This window comes from Typopeltis vanoorti, chromosome 19 (genome assembly GCF_054136105.1).
Source record: "Typopeltis vanoorti isolate ZY-2024b chromosome 19, IOZ_Tvanoo_1.0, whole genome shotgun sequence".
NCBI lineage: Eukaryota > Metazoa > Arthropoda > Arachnida > Uropygi > Thelyphonidae > Typopeltis > Typopeltis vanoorti.
The window spans coordinates 99,974,187-99,997,235 of record NC_143567.1 but is presented as its reverse complement, the minus strand read 5'-3'; the positions used below and the strand labels follow the sequence as shown (position 1 = coordinate 99,997,235).

Below are 23,049 nucleotides of genomic sequence, written 5' to 3'. Positions count from 1 at the left end.
TTATCCCATACACTGCAAACTGCAAGCTCACTCTGAAGTTTGTTAAAATTGCCTAACCTGTAGTTCTGTATGTACCCCTTCTTAAGAGAGAAATCCACAAATTTTGCAATCTCCCAAGTCAATACCACATGATCACTCTCACCAATTGGAGGTAACGAGGACACCTTACTTAAGCATATATCCTCTGAACCAATGACCAGGTCCAACACTCTCACACCAGGTGTCCCTTCAGTTATGTGCTGTTTCAAGTAATTATTTCATAGAAGATGTATGAATTCCATTTCCTTTTTGCCACGTGATATTTCTCCTTCCAATTGAACAATAACCAGGCTAACAAAGAACTCATGTCTACTTCAAAAACAAACTGCTACTACACTACAACAGATTCCCTAAATATCTGGGCATCACTCTGGATAGAACACTATCACCATAATTAAAATCCCCCATAATAATCACTAACCATACACTCTTTACCATACATTAATTTGCTGATGCATAAATTCAATATCACTCCCTGTACCCCCCCCCCCCCCGGCCTATAGCAGCAACCAACTGTATATTTGGTTGCGTTGGTCACTATTTCATACCAGACCACTTCAAATGAACTATCATTCACATGTCTATCATCTTGATATACTACTTTCTTTGGCTGCAACTTATCAGCTATCATCAACAGTACTCCTCCCCCTGTTCCATCTTCTCTATCCTCCCTGTACTCATCACATTAAATTCAGTGACCACATCTTCTGCTGACAGCCAAGTTTCACTAATGCCTACAACTTTTGGTGAGATTGCACTGACTAATGCCAAAAATTCTTCCCTCTTATTTCGAATGCTTCTTGCATTGGTATACAGAAATTGCAGATTCCCTTTAGTTCTTGTACCAGCTTTAGAACCGATATAAATGTCACTAATTTCAGTGGTCCCATGCCGATTTTTATCCACTCTCTTCTGCAATTTATTCCGCAAATAAGGATCAACAAAATACAATCACTGCTTAAGATTCTCCCTCTTACACTCAATTACTTCAACTTGTTCAGAAAACAGTAACTTCTTCAATTGCTTATGACCTTCCATGTTCAGATGCAACGCATCTCTTGCATACAGCTGTCTTTTTCCTTCAAACACACTCCAGACATCAACAAATTCCAGACCTTTTTTTTGCAGATTCTTGCAATCATATCATTCATTATCATCGTTCGTCTACTAACTCATAATTGTCAAAACAAGGCAGCATGCACACTATCCTCCCATTAACACTTTTCTTCTTCACGATATCTAATGTTCTTAAATCTTTTGCTACCAGATTTCTACTACCACTCAGGTCATTTGTACCCACCATAACTATCATCTTTTCTGCATCATGCCCTCTCTTTATTGCTAAAGCCACTCTCTCTCTATTGTTCCACCAGCCAAGCACTCCTCAAGCATACCGCTCTCCATATCCTTAGTAATCATAGAATCACCATATATTTTACCACTCATAACTTCATTCAAGTCCAAACAAGTATCACTCACGACCTCATTTTCTACGCTATTCAGCATGACTCTCCCAGTTTCATTACTCAACACTCTTTTATTTACTCCCTCACTCTACAGCATCTTGTTTCTTCTAGACCTCTTGTGCTTTGATTCTGTTGACTCCCAGTTACTTCCATACTATTTATTACTTGGTCAATCATCAAAGACTCTCCTATATTTAATCCTTTTCTACTTACTTCAGCTAGAGTAAAATCTATAGTCCTAATTTCTCTATTCAACACATTTAACTCAGTTTTAATTTACAGAACCTCCTTACTGAGCACTTCCAATTCCTCTTGCAGAAGATGATCACTTTTCATTTTCATGAACTCCTGCTGAAGTTCTTCCACTAAGGTCCTGACGTCTACTTCCATTCCTAATCGCTCCAGCCTATCCCGACACTTCTCACATACGTCGAAGTTTTCATTCTTCTCATTTAGCCAAACAGTCCACAGATTCTTTGGCGCATACATGTAGAAGTTTCCGCAACACATTCATTGTGAAAAAATCCAATACAGAGCCAGACTTTCATATAGAATCCTCCGTACGTCTCTTGTTGGACACCATCTTTAGACGCTGAAGTGGTGAAACAGCAGCGAAAACACAATATATATATATACAACAGAGTTACAAACAATAACACCACTGAAGGACACTTGTATCCAACCGAAGCACAACTGCTGCATAATTTGAGACAAAAAGCCACACTATACTTTAATTTAAAAACATGTTTTCTAGAATAACTCAACACGACCGCCACGTTCACTAGTTTTATTGAGACTAACTATTTTCTGTTTATTTCTAGCTCAGAAACACTATGAATACCCAAATCATGTCTGAACTGCTTGGAAAGCTTAAGAATGCTAAGAATTCTGCATGCATTTAGTATCTGTTCTTTTAGTTGATATAGATTGGCTTTCGTATATCTTCTAAGTATCATCATCAAATTCCTGGCATGTACCCTCAAGAGTTGTACAGGATATGATAGTATTACATGAAAAACTTACATCACATCACCACTAACTTCCTATCTACAATTTTCCTCCAAATTAATCTGTTACCTGTCAAGACTTGAACATTATTAGATCTTATATTTCTGTCTTCTAAGGCACTTTTTACTGTATCAATCCACCTATCTTGGTTTTTCTCTTTTTCCTGCCAACTTGACAGAGAACACTAGTTTTGCTAATCTTTCCTCTCCAATTCTGTTTAAGTGACCATATCACCTGAGATTAGCTCTGCTAACACATTCCTGAATGCTAATAATGTCAAGTTCTTTCCTAATATTCTCATTTTTAATATGGTATTGCCATTGATGCCATCTGTTCATGCTCCAAAGTTTTCTCAGGATCATATCTGTGGTCTCTAGTCTTTGAAGTGTTTTTTTATTTCTAACCCAGCTCTCAGATCCATAAGTTAAAATTGGTTTGAACACTGTCTTGCATACAACTAATTTAGTGTTTTGACTAATTTCTCTCTTATTCTATATATATTTATTCAGTTGACTTCCTACCATATCAGCTTTGTTGATTCTGTTGTCTATTTCCATATTTATTTTGCCATCTTCACTAATAATCTTGCCTAAGTAGCTGAAATGCTTTACTTGTTCTGTAGCTTCTCCATTCATAATGCAGTTGATATTTTCAATGCTTCTACTTCTTTTCATTGTCTTTGGCTTGTTATTGCTGATACCATATCTATTACAACAGTTATTCAGTTTAGTTAAGGAATCTTGCAGACTTGTACTGGATTTATTTAGAAACATAACATCATCTGCATAAAGTAAAGAGCTAAGATTGACATTTCCAATTTTGATATCAGGTTTAATACCACTTTCCTTCATAATGTGATCCATATAGATAATGAATAACAGAGGGGATAATGTACATCCTTGTCTCACACTAGATTTAACATTAAGCCATCTTCCTGTACTTCCTTCAATTCTAACTGCTGACTTGCAACTCAAATAAAGACTGAGTATTGCTTGATATAATGTCCCATTGACATTATACAACTATAATGTTTTGAATAGCTTTCCTCTTGGCACCTTGTCATATGCCTTTTCCAGATCCACAAAACTTAAATACCGATCTTTGTTATATTCTCATGATTTCTCAACTATTCCCAGCTTGTTCTTCACCAATCTTCCCTTCCACAATCCTTCTCAATCGTTTCTCAAGTATACTTGCATAAATCTTACCAGGAACACCCATTAGGGAAATACATTTGTAATTCTCACATTCTGTTTTATTTCCCTTTTTTTTTTTGTATATGAGCACTATGAGAGTTTAAGTGCTTAAGGCAAGCAAAAGTTTTGTTCAATGCTTACACTGGATAACTTTGCATATATCTCAAAAGACATATCCATCTGTCTTTTGATAAATCATGTCATGTTAAAAACAAACAAAAAAACTGTGTACCATGGCTTACTCCAGCAGCACAATTTTAAAAACTAGAAATGACTTTATATCTTTGGATCACTTTTCAATGCTATTTATATGTTGTTCTATACTGCTCGAAACAATTGGTGGATCTTCTTATTATTATTCTTGTTAATATTATTTCACTCTAAAATGTATAATTTGTTAAATTTGAAATAAATATCGATTTTTTTTTAAAAGATATCTCATCAATTACACCCTGTCCATAAGTAAGAAAAATATTTATTCATGTATAAAGTACCCAATAGTTTTAATTATTTGCAGAAATTTATAATTATCCGGCGGAAACTAAAATATCCCCTAATTGTTTTGAGCAGTGTACTATATGCTAAACTTTATAATGAACAGTAGGAAACAAAGAATGCACTAATTACTAATGATTTTAAAAAACTGTTTTTATTGCTTAAATTTAGATGAAGCAGAATATAATTCTTTGTTTCTTTCTCCATTCTCCCCCCCCCCCCCTTCTTTTCAGAGAAATTTCATATTCACACAAAGAATATTTTATTTTCTAGTTTGTTTTTTGTCGATCTTGTCTGCAGGGATATCATATTGGTCCATGTGAACAGTTTGATCTAAGTAATCAGCTTGAAAATGTAAGTGATCGAATTTTATTGCTTTATATGATGTATTACTATATGCTAAACTTGATTATTATAATACTATAGATTATTTTATGTCATAATATTAGAAGTGTTCCTCTTTGTAATATAGGAATTTATAAGGACTTTATGTTATCAGTGGTCTCTTGTGAAGACTTTTTTTTAACCTACCAGATGCTTGGATTTTTGCCTCTTCTAAAGAGACAAACCAGTCATAAAAAACATTAAAATAAGCAGCAGACGTAATATACTGGCTTTAGTTGTCTTCCAACCAAACCAAAATTAGTTGGTTTGGTTGGAAGAATTAATGTAACTTTTTATATAAGTGCCTCCATAGTGCAGTTGGAAGAACAACGAAACATTGTGCCTTTCGATTTGAAAAGACCTGGCTTCAATTCTCGTGACGAGAGGAATTTCTATATGGACTTTTTCACTTGAAGGGGAGTTAGCCAATCTCATACAGAAGTAGCTGGCTTTTTTCTCACAAAAACTGATTTTTTATCTTGCATACAGTCAAATTGACCATGAGAACACACACAATTTATGGACAAAAAATACTGTTGTTGTTGATGGTAATTATTGGCAGTAGATAGCATTGATGGTAGTACTGTCATTGTATATAGGTAGATAATTAAGTGGAGAAGGGGAGACAGAGAGATATGCATGGCAGAGGGGAGTCCCCTCCCATGATGAGTTCTTGGAAGTGTTATGCAATAATAATAATATAACTAATATAAACAATAAAGAAATGTGTTTTCATTCATATCACTAAACTATATGCAAACAGAAGTTGGTAGATGAAATTACATTCATGGCAGTGTATGATTGAAGTTGAAGCAGAATATAATTCTTTCTTTCTTTCTTTTCCATCCTCTCCTCCCTTCTTAGCAGCAATTAAATATAATCTTTCTATAGTAAGATCTTTACTGAAAGGCATGTTTAAACTTCCTTAATAAGTTATTGCCATAAAATCCTAATATATAACTGTCATTTTGGGTACACATTTGGAAGTTGTAACTGTACTTGATTTCTTACCCAGCCTTTGATTTAAAATAGTGCTGATTGTGCAGAGGCTCTAACTTTTCAATGGGTAACTTATTTAAAACAAATCATCATCACTATACACTTTTATTCTGAACTTTGGAATTTGCATTTAATACCTTATAATGACAGTTATTTACAAAACAATATGTAATTATTATATTGTTGAAAGATGGTATCAGTAATGAGACCATCTTTCAGAGTGGGGTGCACTCTGAAAAAAAAGATGGACTCAACCAGAGAAGCATGTAATGAAAGTAAGTAAGTATTACATAAGTCAGAGATAGAATTCACTGAAAAAATGTAAGAAGCTAAGATGCATAAAAAGTAGACTAAATGAAAATATAGGAAAGCTCTCTCATGAAGATGGCGAAATCTAGAGGCTGTTAAAAAGCTTACAAAGAAAGGAGGAAAGAGTACTGTAAAAGGGATCAGAAATCATAAAGGTGACATGAGAGTTTTTGCACACTTAAGGTTTCTGCCTAGTCTCTGAAGAGAACCAACCAGTTAAACAGTTGTCGAAACCTTTATGCAATCACTAAAAGGCGAATGTATGGACACTGTCATAAGCTCTCTGGTCCAAATTACGAGCCTTTCATAATTTCTACATACATTCAACTTTGAAATAATGCTGGACCTTTAATATCTTAAATAGTAGATATCTTTAATATCTACTATTTCTTCTTCTTCACATATTAGATGTAGTATCTGTTGCGACCAAGTTGGAGTTATTTGGTATTCTGGTAGGCATATGAACTATTTGTATGATAGAAAATATCTCAGCATTGTACTTCGTTGATCAATGCAATTAAAGGAAGAATGCCAATTGTCTCATAATATTAAAATCTTCCAGGGGGTTAACTTGACTCTAAAGAGTTGGACTGAAAATTGCATAATTGAAGCAAAAGATGGTCATTAAAATGATAACATGTTTAGCCAAAAATTATCTTTGACTGCATATCAAGACAAAAAATAATTCATCTGTTTTAACACCACATAAATGAGAAAATTATCTTGCAAATTACTTACCGTTACTAATTTATGTGGTGTTAAGCAAATATATTTGTATATATCTCTGATATCAACAACCATTTCATTCCAGTTGGCAGAAAGAGTAGCATATATTCTATCAAATCCGTTTCGAATCCCTTTACGGGCTAGGATTTTCGTTTATATTTTCAGAGAGAATAATGATTTTCACCTTTCGGCGCGACACCACCGTTTCGCTTCTTCGAGGTCTGAAGTAGCTCGCAAAAGTTTCATGTTTGACTTCTAAGAGCTTCTAGATATTGTTAAAAAATAAATAAGAAATACAAAAAAAAATAATTAAAATAATAAATCACTGATAAAAAGTTTCCTCGGCCAATCCAGGTACTGACATAAAGTAAGATTAAAAATATTTTGTGTGTGTCTGTGGGGGCGGGGGGGATACAGAAAACTGCTGTAAAATAATCCCAGAATAATAATATGTTTAGGAAAGTCTTCCTTTTTTGCTGTCAGACGTCATTTTATAATCACGTGGAGGATAAAAGAAATTACAAGTTACTAAAAATCTCCTAGTGTGTTCCTGGCGACCGAGAGCGAAAATGTTAACAGCCATTCAACTTATGACTAACAGGTTTAATGCACTGTACCTGTTAGCATGGTAGACCGCAAGACAGCTGCAGATCCCTTACAAAGTGGACTTTATTAGTTCCTTCCCTAGATCTACGGAAGTAGCCTTTTGTGCCCAAAATGTGCTTACAAGAGAGCAGAAACATCTGTTGGATAAGATACTTTTTCCAATTCCAAGTGGTTTCCTCGTAAAGAATTTCTTACCAGCTGAATATTATAATGATCTGATGAAGAATTTGGACAAACTCAGCGGTGGAAAAGGCTCAATCTGCATGTCTGTCTGCAGAAACATCAGGTAAGTACAGAATGATGCAGTTTATTGGACCACAAAACAAACCATATTGTCGCAGTCATGAGCAAAATATTAGGAAAATAGTACGTATGGCTAAATAAGCTGTTTTCGTGTTGTTATATGAATAGACTGGCTGTTTATAAAACTGTTTGTTTCTTTTCAATTTTATGTTATCATGGAAAACGCCAATTTCATAAAAAAGTTATGATTGTATAACATTTTTACGAATTTTGTATATTTAGTAGTCTAAGCAACATTATACGTAAAAGGGGAAAAATACTTTAATATTACTCAATACATTTTACAGTTAAGTAAAAAAATATTTGACCAACACTAAAAACAGTGGAATCATTAAGCGCTGTTTGATCTCCACAAATTAGGGAATTCAATCTTAACTCAAAGCTACATATGACATGGGATACATTCCTTTGACATGACTTTATCATCTACTAACAGGGTGCTTGACCTCCTTTGCTAAAATGAGCGCTTGTCTCATTTTAGCAAAGGATACCGAATACATCAGGATACCTTCGGTATCTTGATGTATTCTAGACCAGATAGACAGAATAATGTCCCAGAAATCAACAACCGAACTTAGCAAAAGCCGCAACCGGCTGATGTTGCTTTCCAAGTCTTCTACTTCACGCATTACATGTAGTACTGTTCCGACCAAGACTTCATCTTCTTTAATAGTATCTTTTAATCTTTTTCTAGGTCTTCCTGTTATCTTATTCTTTGGTTTCCAACTATAGACTTGTTTTATTATTCTATCTTCACTTCTTCTTTCCACGTGTTCAATCCATTTTATTCTTCAGGTTGCTACCCAATTGTTTATTTTATAATGTTTTCTTATATTTCACCCATGTTTAATATTTTTCTTGTTTTCCTAGTATCTGGTCTTGTTTCTGCATTATATGTCATAATAGGCCTGATTACTGCTTTATAAATTCTGGTTTTTGTCTCTACTCTAAGATGTTTATTTTTCCATATTGTTTCGTTCAAGCATCTCGATATTCTTGCAGCTTTTGCAACTTGTTCTCTGACTTCTAAATGTGGCCTTCCTTCCCAGTTCAGTTGTATACCTAAATGGTTGTAATTCGTTATTTGTTCAATAATAGTACCTTCCAATTCTAATTTGCATCTTTATGGTTCTTGTGATATTGTCATACATTTTGTTTTAGTTTTTGATATCTTCATATTATACAATTTTGCTGCTTTATTAAATGTATGTAGTAATATTTGTAGCTTAGTTTCATTTTCTGCAATTAATATTACACTATTTGCATAACATATAATTTTTATTATTCTATTGTTTATTTTCACTCCTGTATTTTATATTTTTTAATTTTTTGTATTATTTCATCCATTATTATATTGAATATTGTTTTGGATTTAAAGAGTCTCCTTATCTAATGCCATTACTAATTTGTATCTCTTTACTTATTTTTCCTTGTGTTTTTATTATACAGCTATTATTATCATATATTTCTTTAATTATTTGTATTATGTTTTCTGCTACTTTTCTTCTCTGCAATATTTCTATTACATCTTAAATTAATATTCTGTCAAATGCTTTTTCCAGGTCTATAAAGCATATAAATAATTCCTTATTGTGGAAATGACTTCTATTTGGATTTATTGATCAAGTATTTTTTAGAATAACTATGTTATACCAACTAGTTTCACCAACTGAGGCTGTTGGCATCTTCAGGGTACATAACTGATATAAGGCACTTAAAGTTAAAAACTGTTACAGACTATAAATCAACCGATTCCAGTTATATTTGAGAAAACATAACGCGTACAGTGTTGTATGCGTTATGTTTTACGTTATATTTAGGAACGTTCTATAGTTGGCACTAATTCATTTCTTGTATGTTTAGAGATCTCATGAGGGTCTTCCAGATCTCAGGCAAGATAAATCCTTGGTTCCTGTTAAGATTTTGTACAGAACAGGCAACTGTTGCGGCGGCTTTAGTAATTTGGGAGCAGAAATCCTCTTCCATGTAAGGAATGGAGCTTTTATCCCACTCTATGATATGGTTAGTTCTTGAGAAATGAAAGGATAAACCCGATTTTTCTTCTCTATTGTTATTATTGTCTCCAATGTGCTCCCTTTGTCTAATCTCAAGACTTCTTGAGGTTTGGCTGATGTAATTAAAACCGTACGAGCAGGGTATGTTGTAAACTCCAGAATATGTGAAGGAAGGATGGTTATCTTTTGGAGATCTTAAGAGTTGCCTAATCGTTTCTGTAGGTTTAAAAGTCGCTCTTATTCTATGGGATTTGAGGAGTCTTGCAACCTTATTCCCCACATATGGAATGACAATTGTAGAAATAGAGTCTTGCAACCTTATTCCCCACATATGGAATGACAATTGTAGAGGGTAGCCATTCATGGTGAGGTTGTTAGATATCAGTTATAATTCATCTTGGAGATCTTGTTGATCTGTTGTAATACGGAAAGCTTGCTTTTTTAGCATGTGTACAATGCTAAGTTTCTGAGAAATGTGGTGGGAGGAGCTAAAGTGCAATACAGGAGCTAAATAACGTCCTGTGTTTGTGGGTTTTTGGTAAACTAAGAGGCTGAGATGACCATTTGTTTGCTTCTTGATTAGAGTGTCCAGAAATGATAATTTTTATCTGTTTCAAGATCTAGAGTGAATTTGATTGTATGGTGTAAAGAGTTGATCTTGTTTAGAATATCAAACAGGTCCTTTTTTGTGTGGTTCCAGACAATGAAAATATCATCTATGTATCTCCACCATACTGTGGGTTTAGGGTCTACTTGAGATAAAATTTTACTTTCAAGATCTTCCATAAAAAGATCAGCACAAGATGGTGAGAGAGGGCTACCCATTGCAAGGCCAGTCAATTGCTGATATATGGTTTTATTCCATAAGAAAAAGTTAGATCTGATAATAAGTTGCTAATTTTATTTTCGTAATCCCTGGTGTTTAAAATTATTATTATTATTACGGGTATCTCCATGGAGTCAGTAGACTCATCGCGGGAGACCCAAACTAGCAAAACAATATCTGTCATATCTCTTCTTGAATTCATTTACAGATGAAGAGCTCACAACAAAGTCAGGCAATGAATTCCACTCATTCACCACCCTCCAGGCAAAAAACCTTGTTCTGACACCTTTGTTAACCACACTCTTCTTTAATTTCCAGAGATGACCTCTTGTTCTTCCATCACTATCACACAGCTGAAACATTTCCCCTGCATCAATCCTATAAAAACCTTTTAGTAATTTGAATGTTTCTATCATATCCCCTCTTCTTCGCCTATCAGCCAATCTCTGCAATCCACAAGCTCTCAATCTATCAATGTAGGGAGCATTTTTTATATCACTCACCAACTTGGTCACTCTTCTCTGAACCCTCTCCACAGCCTCCTCATCTCCAAGGAATCCAGGTGACCAGACCTGAGCACAGTAATCCAAATGTGGAAGTATCAATGCTTTATAAAGGGGAATAATAACCTCTTTATCTCTGGATGTCAGTGTGTTCCTCAACAACCAAGTAATCCTATGTGCAATCTTGGACACCTTAGCAATGTGTCCTCTGAACTTCATCTCCTTATCTACCAATACCCCTAAGTCCCTAGCCTCATCAATCTCTTGGAGTACCTTTCCATCTATGTAGTACACAGCTGGTAATCTTTTAATCCCAAAATGCAAGACTTTACACTTTTCCACATTGAACTGACATCCATTTTCTTTTGCCCATTTTACCAGCTTATTTAAATCCTCCTGCAAACTTTCAACATCAGCTTGATTTTTTATTGCACTACACAACTTTGCATCATCAGCAAACAACTGAATATCTCCGTTTAAGCCGTTTCCTATATCATTTATATACAAATTAAACAACATTGGCCCAAGCACAGAGCCCTGAGGCACACCACTGGTCACCTGCCTCATTCTGGACTCGGCTCCTCCATACACCACCTTATGGTATCTCTCCCTGAGCCATTCTCCTATCCATATCACCAATTTAATATCCATTCCCATCTGCTCCAATTTGCGTAACAGTGTTCTATGGGGTATCCTGTCAAAAGCCTTAGCAAAATCCAGAAGTACCACTGTGTAGCCAGTTCCTTTGTCCAACTCTGATGTTATTCTATTATGGATAGTTAATAGATTGCTAAGGCAGGATCTACCTTTAACAAAACCATGTTGGCCTCTATAGAGTATCATATCCTGATCCACCCATTCTTGAATTTTGTCTTTAACCAACTTTTCCAATACTTTTACCACCACTCCTGAGATGGTGATTGGTCTGTAATTCAATACTGCAGTTTTAGAGCCACCCTTATGCAAAGGTACCACTTTACCTAACTTCCACTCCCTAGGGACCATACCAGAGTTCAAACTTAAATTAAATATCCAGGTAAGAGGGGTTGACAATTCATTTGCACATTCACGCAACACCCGAGCTGATATTCCATCTAAGCCTACCGCAGTGTTTGCATTTAAGTTTCGCAATATATTTAATACCTCTGATTCTTTAGCTTCAATTCTCACATTAGGTATTGCTATAGGTATAGAGATATCCTCACTTGGGTGATAGACTTTTGAGAAGTGATCACTCAGTAACTCGACTATTACATCTGATTTTGTCACCTCAATACCATCAGCACCCACTAAGGTTATCCTTCCGAAGTCGTTCTTCCTCTTACTTGCCACATAGCGGAAGAACTCTTTGGGATTACCCTTGATCTCTTTGGCTAAGGTCTTCTCATAATCTGATTTAGCTTTTCTTACTATGCTGGTAACCTTCCTAGCTTGAGCCTTGTACTGCTCATGGGTGTCCTGATCGCCCTTCTCCTTGTAAATTCTCCATAACATTTTCTTTTTTTGTAGTTCAAGCTTGATACTACTGCTCATCCATCTAATGCCTGCCTTGTTTGACCTCCTGACCATGGGGACACAATGTGATATTGCTTTCCTCAGATACCCACTGATTTTATCCCAAGCACTGCTAACATCTTTCCCTTGCAATATGTTCTGCCATGGGATGGCTGCAAGCTCACTCCGAAGCTTGTTATAATTGCCTAACCTGTAGTTTCGTACATACCCCTTCTTAATAGAAAAATCCACAGATTTTGCAACCTCCCAAGTCAATACCACATGATCGCTTTCACCAACTGGAGGTAACGAGGTCACCTTACTTATGCACATAACCTCTGAACCAATAACCAGGTCCAACACTCTCACACCACGTGTCCCTTCAGTTACGTGCTGTTTCAAGTAATTATCTCGTAGCAGATGTATGAACTCCATTTCCTTTTTGCTACGTGATATTTCCTCCTTCCAATTGATATCACCATAATTAAAATCCCCCATAATAATCACTAAGCCTTCACTCATTGCACTAAGTTGCTGATGCATGAATTCAATATCTCCCCCTGTACTCCCTGGCCTATAGCAGCATCCAACTGTATATTTGGTTGCGTTGGTCACTATTTCGCACCAGACTGCCTCAAATGAACTCTCATTCACATGTCTATCATCATGATATACTACTTTCTTTGGCTGCAACACATCAGCTATCATCAACAGTACTCCTCCTCCTGTTCTATCTTCTCTATCCTCCCTGAAAATACTGTACCCATCACATTCAATTCCAGTGACCACATCTTCTGCTGACAGCCAAGTTTCACTAATGCCTACAACTTTTGGTGAGATTTCACTGACTAATGCCAAAAATTCTTCTCTCTTATTTCGAATGCTTCTAGCATTGGTATACAAAAATTGCAGATTCCCTCTAGATCTTGTACCGGCTTTAGAACTGATATATAAGTCACTAACTACCGTAGTCCTATGCCGATTTTTTCCCCCTCTCTTCTGCAATTTATTCTGCCTATAAGGATCAATAAATACACAATCAGTGCTAAAGTTTCTCTCTCTTACACTCAACCTTTTCAATATTAGTTTCCCTGCCCAATAACTTCAACCTGTTCAGAAAACAATAACTTCTTCAATCTCTTATGTCCTTCCATGTTAAGATGCAGTCCATCTCTAGCATACAACTGCCTTTTTCCTTCAAACACACTCCAAACATCAACAAACTCCAGACCTCTTTTTCTGCACATTCTTGCAATCATATCATTCATTATCATTGCTCGTCTACTTAACTCGTAATTGTCAAAACGAGGCAGCACACACACTATTCTCCCATTGACACTTTTCCTCTTCACAATATCTAATAATGTTCTTAAATCTTTTCCTACCTGATTTATACTACCTCTCAGGTCATTCGTACCCACCATAACTATCATCTTGTCTGTTTCATGCCCTCTCTTTATTGCTAAAGCCACTCTTTCTATTGTACCATCAGCCAAGCACTCCTCATGCATACCACTCTCCATACCCTTAATCATAGAATCACCATATATTTTACCACTATTAACTTCATTCAAGTTCACACTCATGGACTCATTCTCTACACTATTCAGCATGACTCTCCCAGCTTCATTACTCAACTCTCTATTACTTACCCCCCCACTCTCACTACATCTCATTTATTCTTGGCCACTTGTGGTTTTATTATGTTGACTTCCAATCACTCCCATACTATTTATTACTGAATCATTCACCAAAGACTCACCCATATGTAATCCTGTTCTAGTTACTTCAGCTAAAGTAATCTCTATAGTCCTAATTTCTCTGTTTAACACATTAAACTCAGCTTTAACTTCCAGTATCTCCTTACCGATCACTTCCACTTCCTCATGAAGAAGATGAAGGTCATTTTTCATTTTCATAAACTCCCGCCGAAGTTCTTCCGCTACGGTCCCGATGTCAGCTTCCATTCCTAAACGCTCCAGCCTATCCCGACACTTCTCACATACGTCGACATTTTCTTTCTTTTCATTTTGCCAGACCGACCACAGATCCTTCACATTTTTCGGTGCATACACGTAGCAGTTTCCGCAACGCATCCATTGCGAAAAATCTAACGCTGAGCCAGCCTTTCGTGTAATAGTAGAAGTCCTGCGCGCCGCTGACGTACGTTTCTTGTTGGACGCCATCTTTACACGTTGATATAGTGAAACAAACGGCAGTGAAAACACAATATATACAACACAGTTCTAAACAATAATACCACTGAAGGACACTTGTTTCTAACCGATGCACAATTTTAGCACAATTTGTGACAAAAAGCCACACTATATTTAACTTTAAAAACACGTTTTCTAGACTAGCTTAACTCGACCGCCACATTTACCAAGGACACTAGCGCCACTCAATCATGGACAATAGCGCCACCACAAAATGCAAATCACTGTGCATTTGCCCTTATCTGCTTTTAATATAATAATATTTTTCTTTTTCTTTAAACTATACATTGTTCTTTTTTCCAGAGGGGTGATGTTCGTGTTAGGAGTTCTTGAAGATCAGAGGATAATACTACTTTTTAATCTAAGATCATTAGCTGTGGATAATGATCTTAGATTAAGATCATTAGCTGTGGGTTTCGGTAACAACGAGACTGCCTTTTCTGTATTGCAAATGATATTGACTTTAGGAATATGATCAGGTGTTATCGCAAAGTTAAAACCTTTCTTGAGTATAGAGATCTCTGGTTTTGTTGATACGTGATCTGATAGATTAAAAATAACTTTGTTGTCTGGCAGAGAAGGTTTAGATTTAAAACATTTTGCATAAAGATCGTTGAATTTTTTGATTTGGTTCCGTTTGCTTGTTATAAAGGCTTTCTCATAGCTAGTATTGATCATTCTGTCTAGAAGTGACCATATATCTTGGTCTAAAGTTCTAGAGATATCTTCAAAAAACTGATAACATTGTAAATCTATTTTGCTTAATAGAAATCTAGTGTGTCTGTTGTTGTGTCCGTTCACGTAAAAGTGCCAATGATGTTTTAAAATACATATGTTTAGCTTGTCTGAAATGGAATTGTTCTTTTAAGTATAGAAACTTGGGAATGATGTTGTTGTCCCGACATTTTTTCAAAAAAGTAAGATGATTTAATAGTCTGGCCTTTTTGCATTTTAGGAGTTCAAAATGGCATACCTTTTGTTTGGTTTCCCCATGGATTCTATTCATATTAAAATTATTTTCACCACGAAAACTATGGAAATGACTTCTATTTCGTGGACTTCTATGACATATGACTTCAATTGTCTGATTACGAATATTGCATCTGTACGTGATCTATCTTCTTTGAAACTCTGTTATTCATCTAATAGATTAATTTCCTTTGTTATTTTATTATTTAGGATTCTTGTTAGTACTTTTAATGAGGTTTTTATACAAATTTATCCCTCTATAATTTTCTGGGGTTTTTTTTAATCTCCTTTTTTAAATATTTGTGTTGTTATACTTTTCTTCCATTCTACCGGTATCTTTTTTATTTATTTATTATTTGGTTGTATAATATATTTAAACCCTGAATTATAATTTCTTTACCATTTTTTAATAATTCATTCTTGATATTATCTAGACCTAGTGATTTTCAATTTCTGTTATTTCAATTTTCGTTTCTGTTGTATTTATTTCTTCTTGATTTATTTTTTTACCTAGTTCTACTTTTGTTTCAACTGTTTGGTTATAAAGGTTTTTAAAATAATTTTCTAATTCCTCTATTTCTACTTTTAATATTGGGATATATTCTGCTTCTTCCTTCTTTTGTGTATTAATAAATCTCCACATTTGTTTCTGTATATCATAGAAATCATGTTCAAGTTCTTTTGTATATGATTCCCAAAATTGATTTTTGCTTTCTATTTTCTTTTGATTAACTATATTTCTTTATATTCGTTCCAGTTATCTGTTGTTTTCATTTGTAGATATTTTTCTTTCTTTTCTTTTGTTAATATTTTTATTTTTTCATTAAACCATGGAGTCCATCTTCTTGATTTTGTTATTCTTTTTTTTTACCCCTAATACTACTGTTGCTATTTCAGTTAAATTTGTTTTAAAAATCTTCCAGTTATCTTCTACATGTTGTTTGCTGCTTAATGGGTTATCTTGAAACTTTTGTTTTAATCTATTGTAGTATAATGTTTTTATACTTTCTTCTTTTAATAATTCCACTGTAAATTTTATTTCGGCATTGTGTAGGTTTTCTTTAGATTTTATTTTCACCCATTTCTTGTCAAGTCTTAGTTTGCATATTAACAGATTATGATCACTTCCAATTTCTGCTGATGCTAACACTCTCACATCTTCTATTTCTGATGGGTGTATTACTTTGTTACATATAATATAATCTATTATTCATTCCTGTGCTCTTGTGTTTCCAAAAGTTATTTTACTGTTTTTTATGCTGATGAAACATATTCATTATTTTTAACTTATTATTTGCACAGAATAGTATCAATGTTTCTCCATTATTGTTTATTGTTTCTTCATTAATCTTTGCATGATTCCATTTATTGGTATATTTCCTATTCTTGCATTTAAGTCTCCCATTATAATTAATTTTTCATTTGGTTTTATTTCTTGTATTATTTATTGTAAGTCCTCATAAAAAGCTTCTGTTTTTTTCTTTTCTTCCTTCTTCTGGGGCATATACTGTGATTATATTTATTTTACCTCTTCCTGTTTTTACTCTAACTGTTAATATTCTTTCGTTTATATATTTATATTCTTCTATATTTTCATTTAACTCTTTATGTATTACTATTCCTACTCTGGCTTCAGCTCTATTTTGTTTTTTTACTCCACTGTATATAAATATATAGTCTTGTATGTTCATTGTTCCATTCCTTTTTTTTTTTTTGTTTCTGTTATGCTGCATATTTTAATGTTTCTTTTGGCTATTTTCTTGTATAAGTTCTTCCTCTTTTCCATTAATCGCTCTTACATTCCATGTGGCTAGTTTTATTATTCCGTATCGTTTTCTTTTCCATTTCTGATTGATATCCAATCTTTCCATCCCATTCGTGTTTGTCTTGGTTTCTCGAGTAATATTGTTACGTCCAGTGACGGGTTGCTGGCCCAATCACCAGATGTCTCCCAGAGCCGTTTACTATTTCTATATAAATAAATCAAAATAAAAAAAAAAGACTCGAGGACATTTTAGATGTCTGGAATAATGACTCTGAAAAATTGTAATATATGGCTACAGAACAGTGACAGAAAATATTCAAGAGATTCACAATCAATACTAGAGATAGAAAAAATCATCAGAAATCTGAATGTCAAAAGATAGCTGTTAAATAATAAAATGGTAAATAATACGAGGGTGGTCTGAAAAGTTCTTGGCCTAACGATGAAAAAACGAATTTATAATTTCTAACTTATTTTTATTTCTCAATATAATCTTCCTTTAAGACTAATATATTTATTCCAGCGATGCGATGCTCCAGCACCATTATCCCGACCCTGTAGTGGTTCTTAGTAAGATACCCCTCTACAGCTGCAATCATCTCTTGATTCATAGAAAAACGCTGACCAGCGAGGAAGAGTTTTAGTTTTGGGAAGAGATAGAAGTCAGAAGGAGCCACATCTGGGGAATAGGGCAGACGTTCCAACAATTCATAGTACAGATCCCTTAATTTTCCCATTGCCAAAACACTTTTTTTTTTTGGAAGTTTTTTCCATTTGGTTAGACTATAATAAATTTAGTTTAATCCTTTATCCAAGTGTAAGCAAACAAAGTTTGCACCTGAAGTATCTTCAGGACTGAGGCACTTCAGATAAAGGTCGAAACCGGTCTGGGTAGTGGCCCTTCCCTTAATGCATCATTATACATGTTCACAAGGAGATGTGCTTTGCATTATGGGAGATACTAAAACAAGGAGTGATGAGAGCTTGGTCCACCTTTACCACGAGTTGCCTCAGTCCTGCAGATACTTCAGATGCAAACTTTATTTGCTTACACTTGGATAAAGGATTAAACTAAATTTACTATGCGAAAACACTTTTGTGGGCAGATGCATTACTTGATGAAAGATGATTTTTTATTCTGCAAACTGGGTCTTTTATCATGAATTTTTTCGTCTAGTTTTGTTAAGAGATCGGAATAATATTCCTCGGACATCCTTCATGTGGATCATCTTCAAGGTTGGTACGGCCATGTTTAAACTCAGCAGCCCATTTTTTAATTGTCAAAAACTAAGGAGAAGAGTGCCCATAAACTTTTATGAACTTCAAATGCATTTTTTTTTTGGTGTTCTTCTTTTACAAAGAATTTTATGACAACACGATACTCAATTTTATCCATTTCAAGGGATACAGACAACACTTTTGCTTCAGAACAGCTGTATAAAACAAACTACTTGATAGAATGATTTGCAATTTCACACGGATGCTTAAGACAGATGTACCAACTTAGAAAAAAAAAAATCTTGCTGATAGTGTTATCAGCAAGATTTTTAAACACTCTTAACCCTCCATCCCCTGTGGCCTACAGGGGATGGAGGGTTAAGAGTGTTTCATAGATTGATTACAAGGATATGGGAGACAGGATCATGGTCTAGAGACTGGAAGAAGTCAGTTTTCATACCACTACACAAGAAAGGTGATAAGAAGGCATGCAAGAATTATAGAACTATTAGTTTGATACCTCATGCAAGCAAAATTTTATTAAAGATCATGCTAAATAGGGTTGAGGCAGAGATGCCCAAGGAACAAGCAGGTTTTAGGAAAGGTAGGGGCACCAGAGATCAGATCCTTTGCCTTAGACAGATCATAGAAAAATATAAAGAATTCAGACTCCCTCTGGTAATGTGTTTCTTAAACTACTCTAAAGCTTTTGACTGTGTTGAGCATGTGAAACTGTGGGAAGTAATGAAAAGAATGGGTTTTCCTCAACACTATCAGGTTGATAGCCAACTTGTATAAGGAGCAAGTAGCCACAGTAAGAACAGGTGTTGGATTGACTGACTGGCTTCAAGTTGGAAAAGGAGTTAGACAAGGATGTTTACTTTCTCCTCACTTGTTTAGTATATATGCAGAGGACATCATGCAGGAAGCATTGGATGAGCTCAGGACAGGAATTACGATAGGAGGTAGATTGATCAGTAATCTGAGGTACACTGATGATACAGTACTCCTTTGTAATGACATGAAAGAACTAGGACTAATTCTTGACAAAGTTAACAAGATCAGTAATAACAGAGGACTTCAACTCAATTCTAGCAAGACAAAGATCATGGTTCTCAAAGGAAAAACAAACAGAGAAGCTCTTGAGAAACAAGTGTATCTTAATGGAGAAAGAATTGAGGAAGTCAGCAAGTTTGAGTACCTGGGATCCATTATTAATGTGAAGAATTGTTGTTCAGAAGATGTCAGAAAAAGGTTAGGAATGGCTAAAACAACAGTCAGAGACCTGTCTAAAATCTGAAAGGATGGATCTATCTCCATGGGAACAAAGTTGAGGATTTTAGATGCAGTTGTTTTTCCAACAGCGACTTATGGATGCGAGACTTGGAACCTAAAGAAATCAGATAAGAAACGGATATCTGCTTTTGAGATATGGTGTTACAGAAGGCTGTTGTGGATATCATATACTGAAAGGCATACAAATGAATGGGTGTTAGAAAAGATTAGTAGAACTTTAAGGCTCCTTAAGGATATTGACAGAAGAAAGTTAAAATATTTTGGACACTTAGAAAGGATGGAAGGAGGACTTATCAGAACAGTAATAGAAGGTAAAGTTCCTGGAAAAAGAGGCAGGGGTAGACCATCAATGAGATGGATGGATGGCGTGTGTGGAGTGACTGATCTTCAGAGAGTTGAGGCTGCCAGAAAAGCAAACAACAGGACTACATGGCGAGGCCTGGTGTGGAACATCATTGAGCATCGGAGTGACCATACAGCATCTGTAGATGCCCAGTGAACATGGAGAGAGAGATAGTGTTGCCATCTATGGTCGAGGCCGAGAACTTTTCAGACCACCCTCGTATTTGATCAGAAATGTTCAGATATGAAAGTAGGTATAAATATTTACTATGCATAATTTGCTTTCTTCTGTTTGTGCAAGGGAATTATCCTCTCCTCTGACCATGCTGTTTAATTTAAGCCTACGTACTGAGAGGTGCCAATATAGTAGAAAGAGGGCAAAATAGTCCCATTGCATGAAGAAGACTCCAAGACAGAAGTAGCAAATTATATGACAATCAGCATCTCATGAGTGCTGGTATTGGAGAAATTAGATGAAAGACAGAATTCAGGACTTGGTCAACAGGAATATAATATACCATGCATAAAGGAGTTGGATAAGGGAAATAGCTACTCAGTAATATTGCTAGATGTCAAAAGCATTTTACATTCTACATAGAACTATGTTGCATAAATTGGAGCAAATGGGGATGGATACGAGTCTAGTGATTTGGATTCAGAAGACTACAAATCAACAGGATTTTTGATGGACAGATATCAAACAGTAGTTTATGGAGGAGTTGAGTGGTCCAGCAGAAGGCAAGGGATCATTGATGTACCACAGCATTCAGTACTTTGTCCTTTGTTGGTTAATTTGCATATCAGTGATATAGGAAATGATCTGACAGGAAATATGTCCACAATCACATGGGGGTGATTGTGGACAGGGTGTTGAAGTTTAGAGGCATATTGCAAAGGTAACCAAAACAGCACATCAGATTATGTGGTTGTTGAAGAACACACTAACAAGTAGGGATTGATAAGTTGTTTTTCCACTATATAAGACTTTAAGGTAACATTTGGACTCTCAGATTCTGTGAGGATGAAGAAGTGGTAGAGAGGATGCAGAGTAAGTGACAAAGATTGTGGCATGTCAATGGAATGCTCCCTATGAGAATAGAGTGATGATTGCTGATAAGCGAAACAGAGGAGACATGATAGAAGCATTTAAGTTATTAAAGGAGTTTTATAGGATTGGCACTGGATACTTTTTTTCAGTAGCAAGAAGGGAAAGAACAAGGGGTCATCAGTAGAAGTTGGGTAAGAGTGTAGTTAGTCAAGGGTGTTAGGACTAGATTTTTTGCTTGGAAGGTAATAAATGGGTGGAATGGATTGCCAGAGGTGGCTGTGAGTGCTTCATCAGTGAATGAGTTTAAGGAGAGGTATGATAGGTATTGTGTAAATAATGTCTAGTGTGTGAATAATGGATCTCCCACAATGAGTCTCTGATTGGAGCATAGCTTTACAGTATCCATCTGTAAAAAAAGGTAAATAAAATAACATGACTCTATTGAGTGTTCAAGTAAGATTTATGCACATATACTTGATAAGAAACTGTGGATGAGAAATCTGGAGAAAAATAGCTAGATTCATGCAAAATAGTAATTGTCATGAACAGGTGAAAAACTGTTCAAAACATTAGTTATATTGTGTAAATTTTATATAGAACAATATATATATATATATATATTATTATTAAGGGTATTTACTCAGATTGTAGACATTTTTATATTAGAATTTTACTGACTAGAAACACCGAGATAACACAAAAACTCTAATTACAACACAACTAGTTTCATCGAAATGCCGACTTCTTCAGGTGTACATACTATCACAAAAAACTGAAAATTAGCAAGATAAAAAAAGTGAACTTATCACATAAACAAGTTAGAAACAACAACAGTCAAGTGTGAATTGGTGTCCGTATGACAGGCCTAGTGTGAGGCGTTAGTGAGTGGGAACTATCTCAAGAATGCCAGAATTGAATTACTGCACTGTGTGAATCAGGTAAGCTACAACTTAAATTACTGTTCATGTGTGAGGGGTCCAGAACTATTTCTTTCAATTCTAAAATGCATCTTTCTAGTTCATTAGGGCATTTATGGATATTTGTAGTAAGATTTGTAGTCTATCTGGTGTTGATGCTCTTCTAAATTAGAGTTGGCAGAGAAAAGGACATGACTGGAGAGGGTGCTTGAATGGGTTCTGTTGTAAGAGATATCACATTGATGCTCTTCGAGTCGTAGTGAGACAGATATCAGTTTGCCCATAGTATGGCTTCCCGCAACTACAGATGATTTTATATACTCCTGGGAACTGAAGTTGGTGATGTTTTGACCTGGGTTGACTCAGGAAAGAACAAAGTTTTGGTAGGGTAGTGAGGCAAGTTCTATGATATATATATATATATATCTGATATGTGAAATTATCTGATATAATGCACTTCAAAAGTCCTGACATAAGTCCATAGAACCAATGCTATTTTAAGCTCATTATTACAAACAATAAAAGCTCAATACCTTCATGATAGCAAACTGAATTTCCTGGCAAATGATGTTACAATCAGTAGACAAAGAAATTACAGGAAATCGTACATTGAGAACAAAGGAAAATCATGGGAAATAAAATGAAGGAAATTGTGAAAAATAGAATAAAGGTACTTACAGGCAATATCAAGTGGAGTGATGTAAGCAGATATCAGAATGGGAAACTGGACAATGAGACTTATTTGTGCCTGTGGTCCCACAAAAAGGTTCAATACTAAGGAAGAAAGAGAAATTTTCCAAGGCAATAGCAGAGGCAGCTTACACAACAACAAAAAAAAAAAAAAAAAAAAAAAGGGGGGGGGGAGTTTGTTCTTGTTGGAGATCTATACAGCAGAGTAGAAAATGATTG

The 23,049-nt window shown here is 35.2% G+C and overlaps 1 protein-coding gene across 1 annotated transcript in view; it reads left to right on the top strand.

Moving 5' to 3' along the window:
- park (E3 ubiquitin-protein ligase parkin) overlaps positions 1-23,049 on the top strand; it is a 137,065-nt gene that overhangs the window by 105,897 nt on the left and 8,119 nt on the right. The window contains exon 8 of the mRNA XM_090409081.1: positions 4,478-4,558. Within this exon, the coding sequence (XP_090265207.1) occupies positions 4,478-4,558 (81 nt within the window). The remainder of the gene's footprint in view (positions 1-4,477; positions 4,559-23,049) is intronic.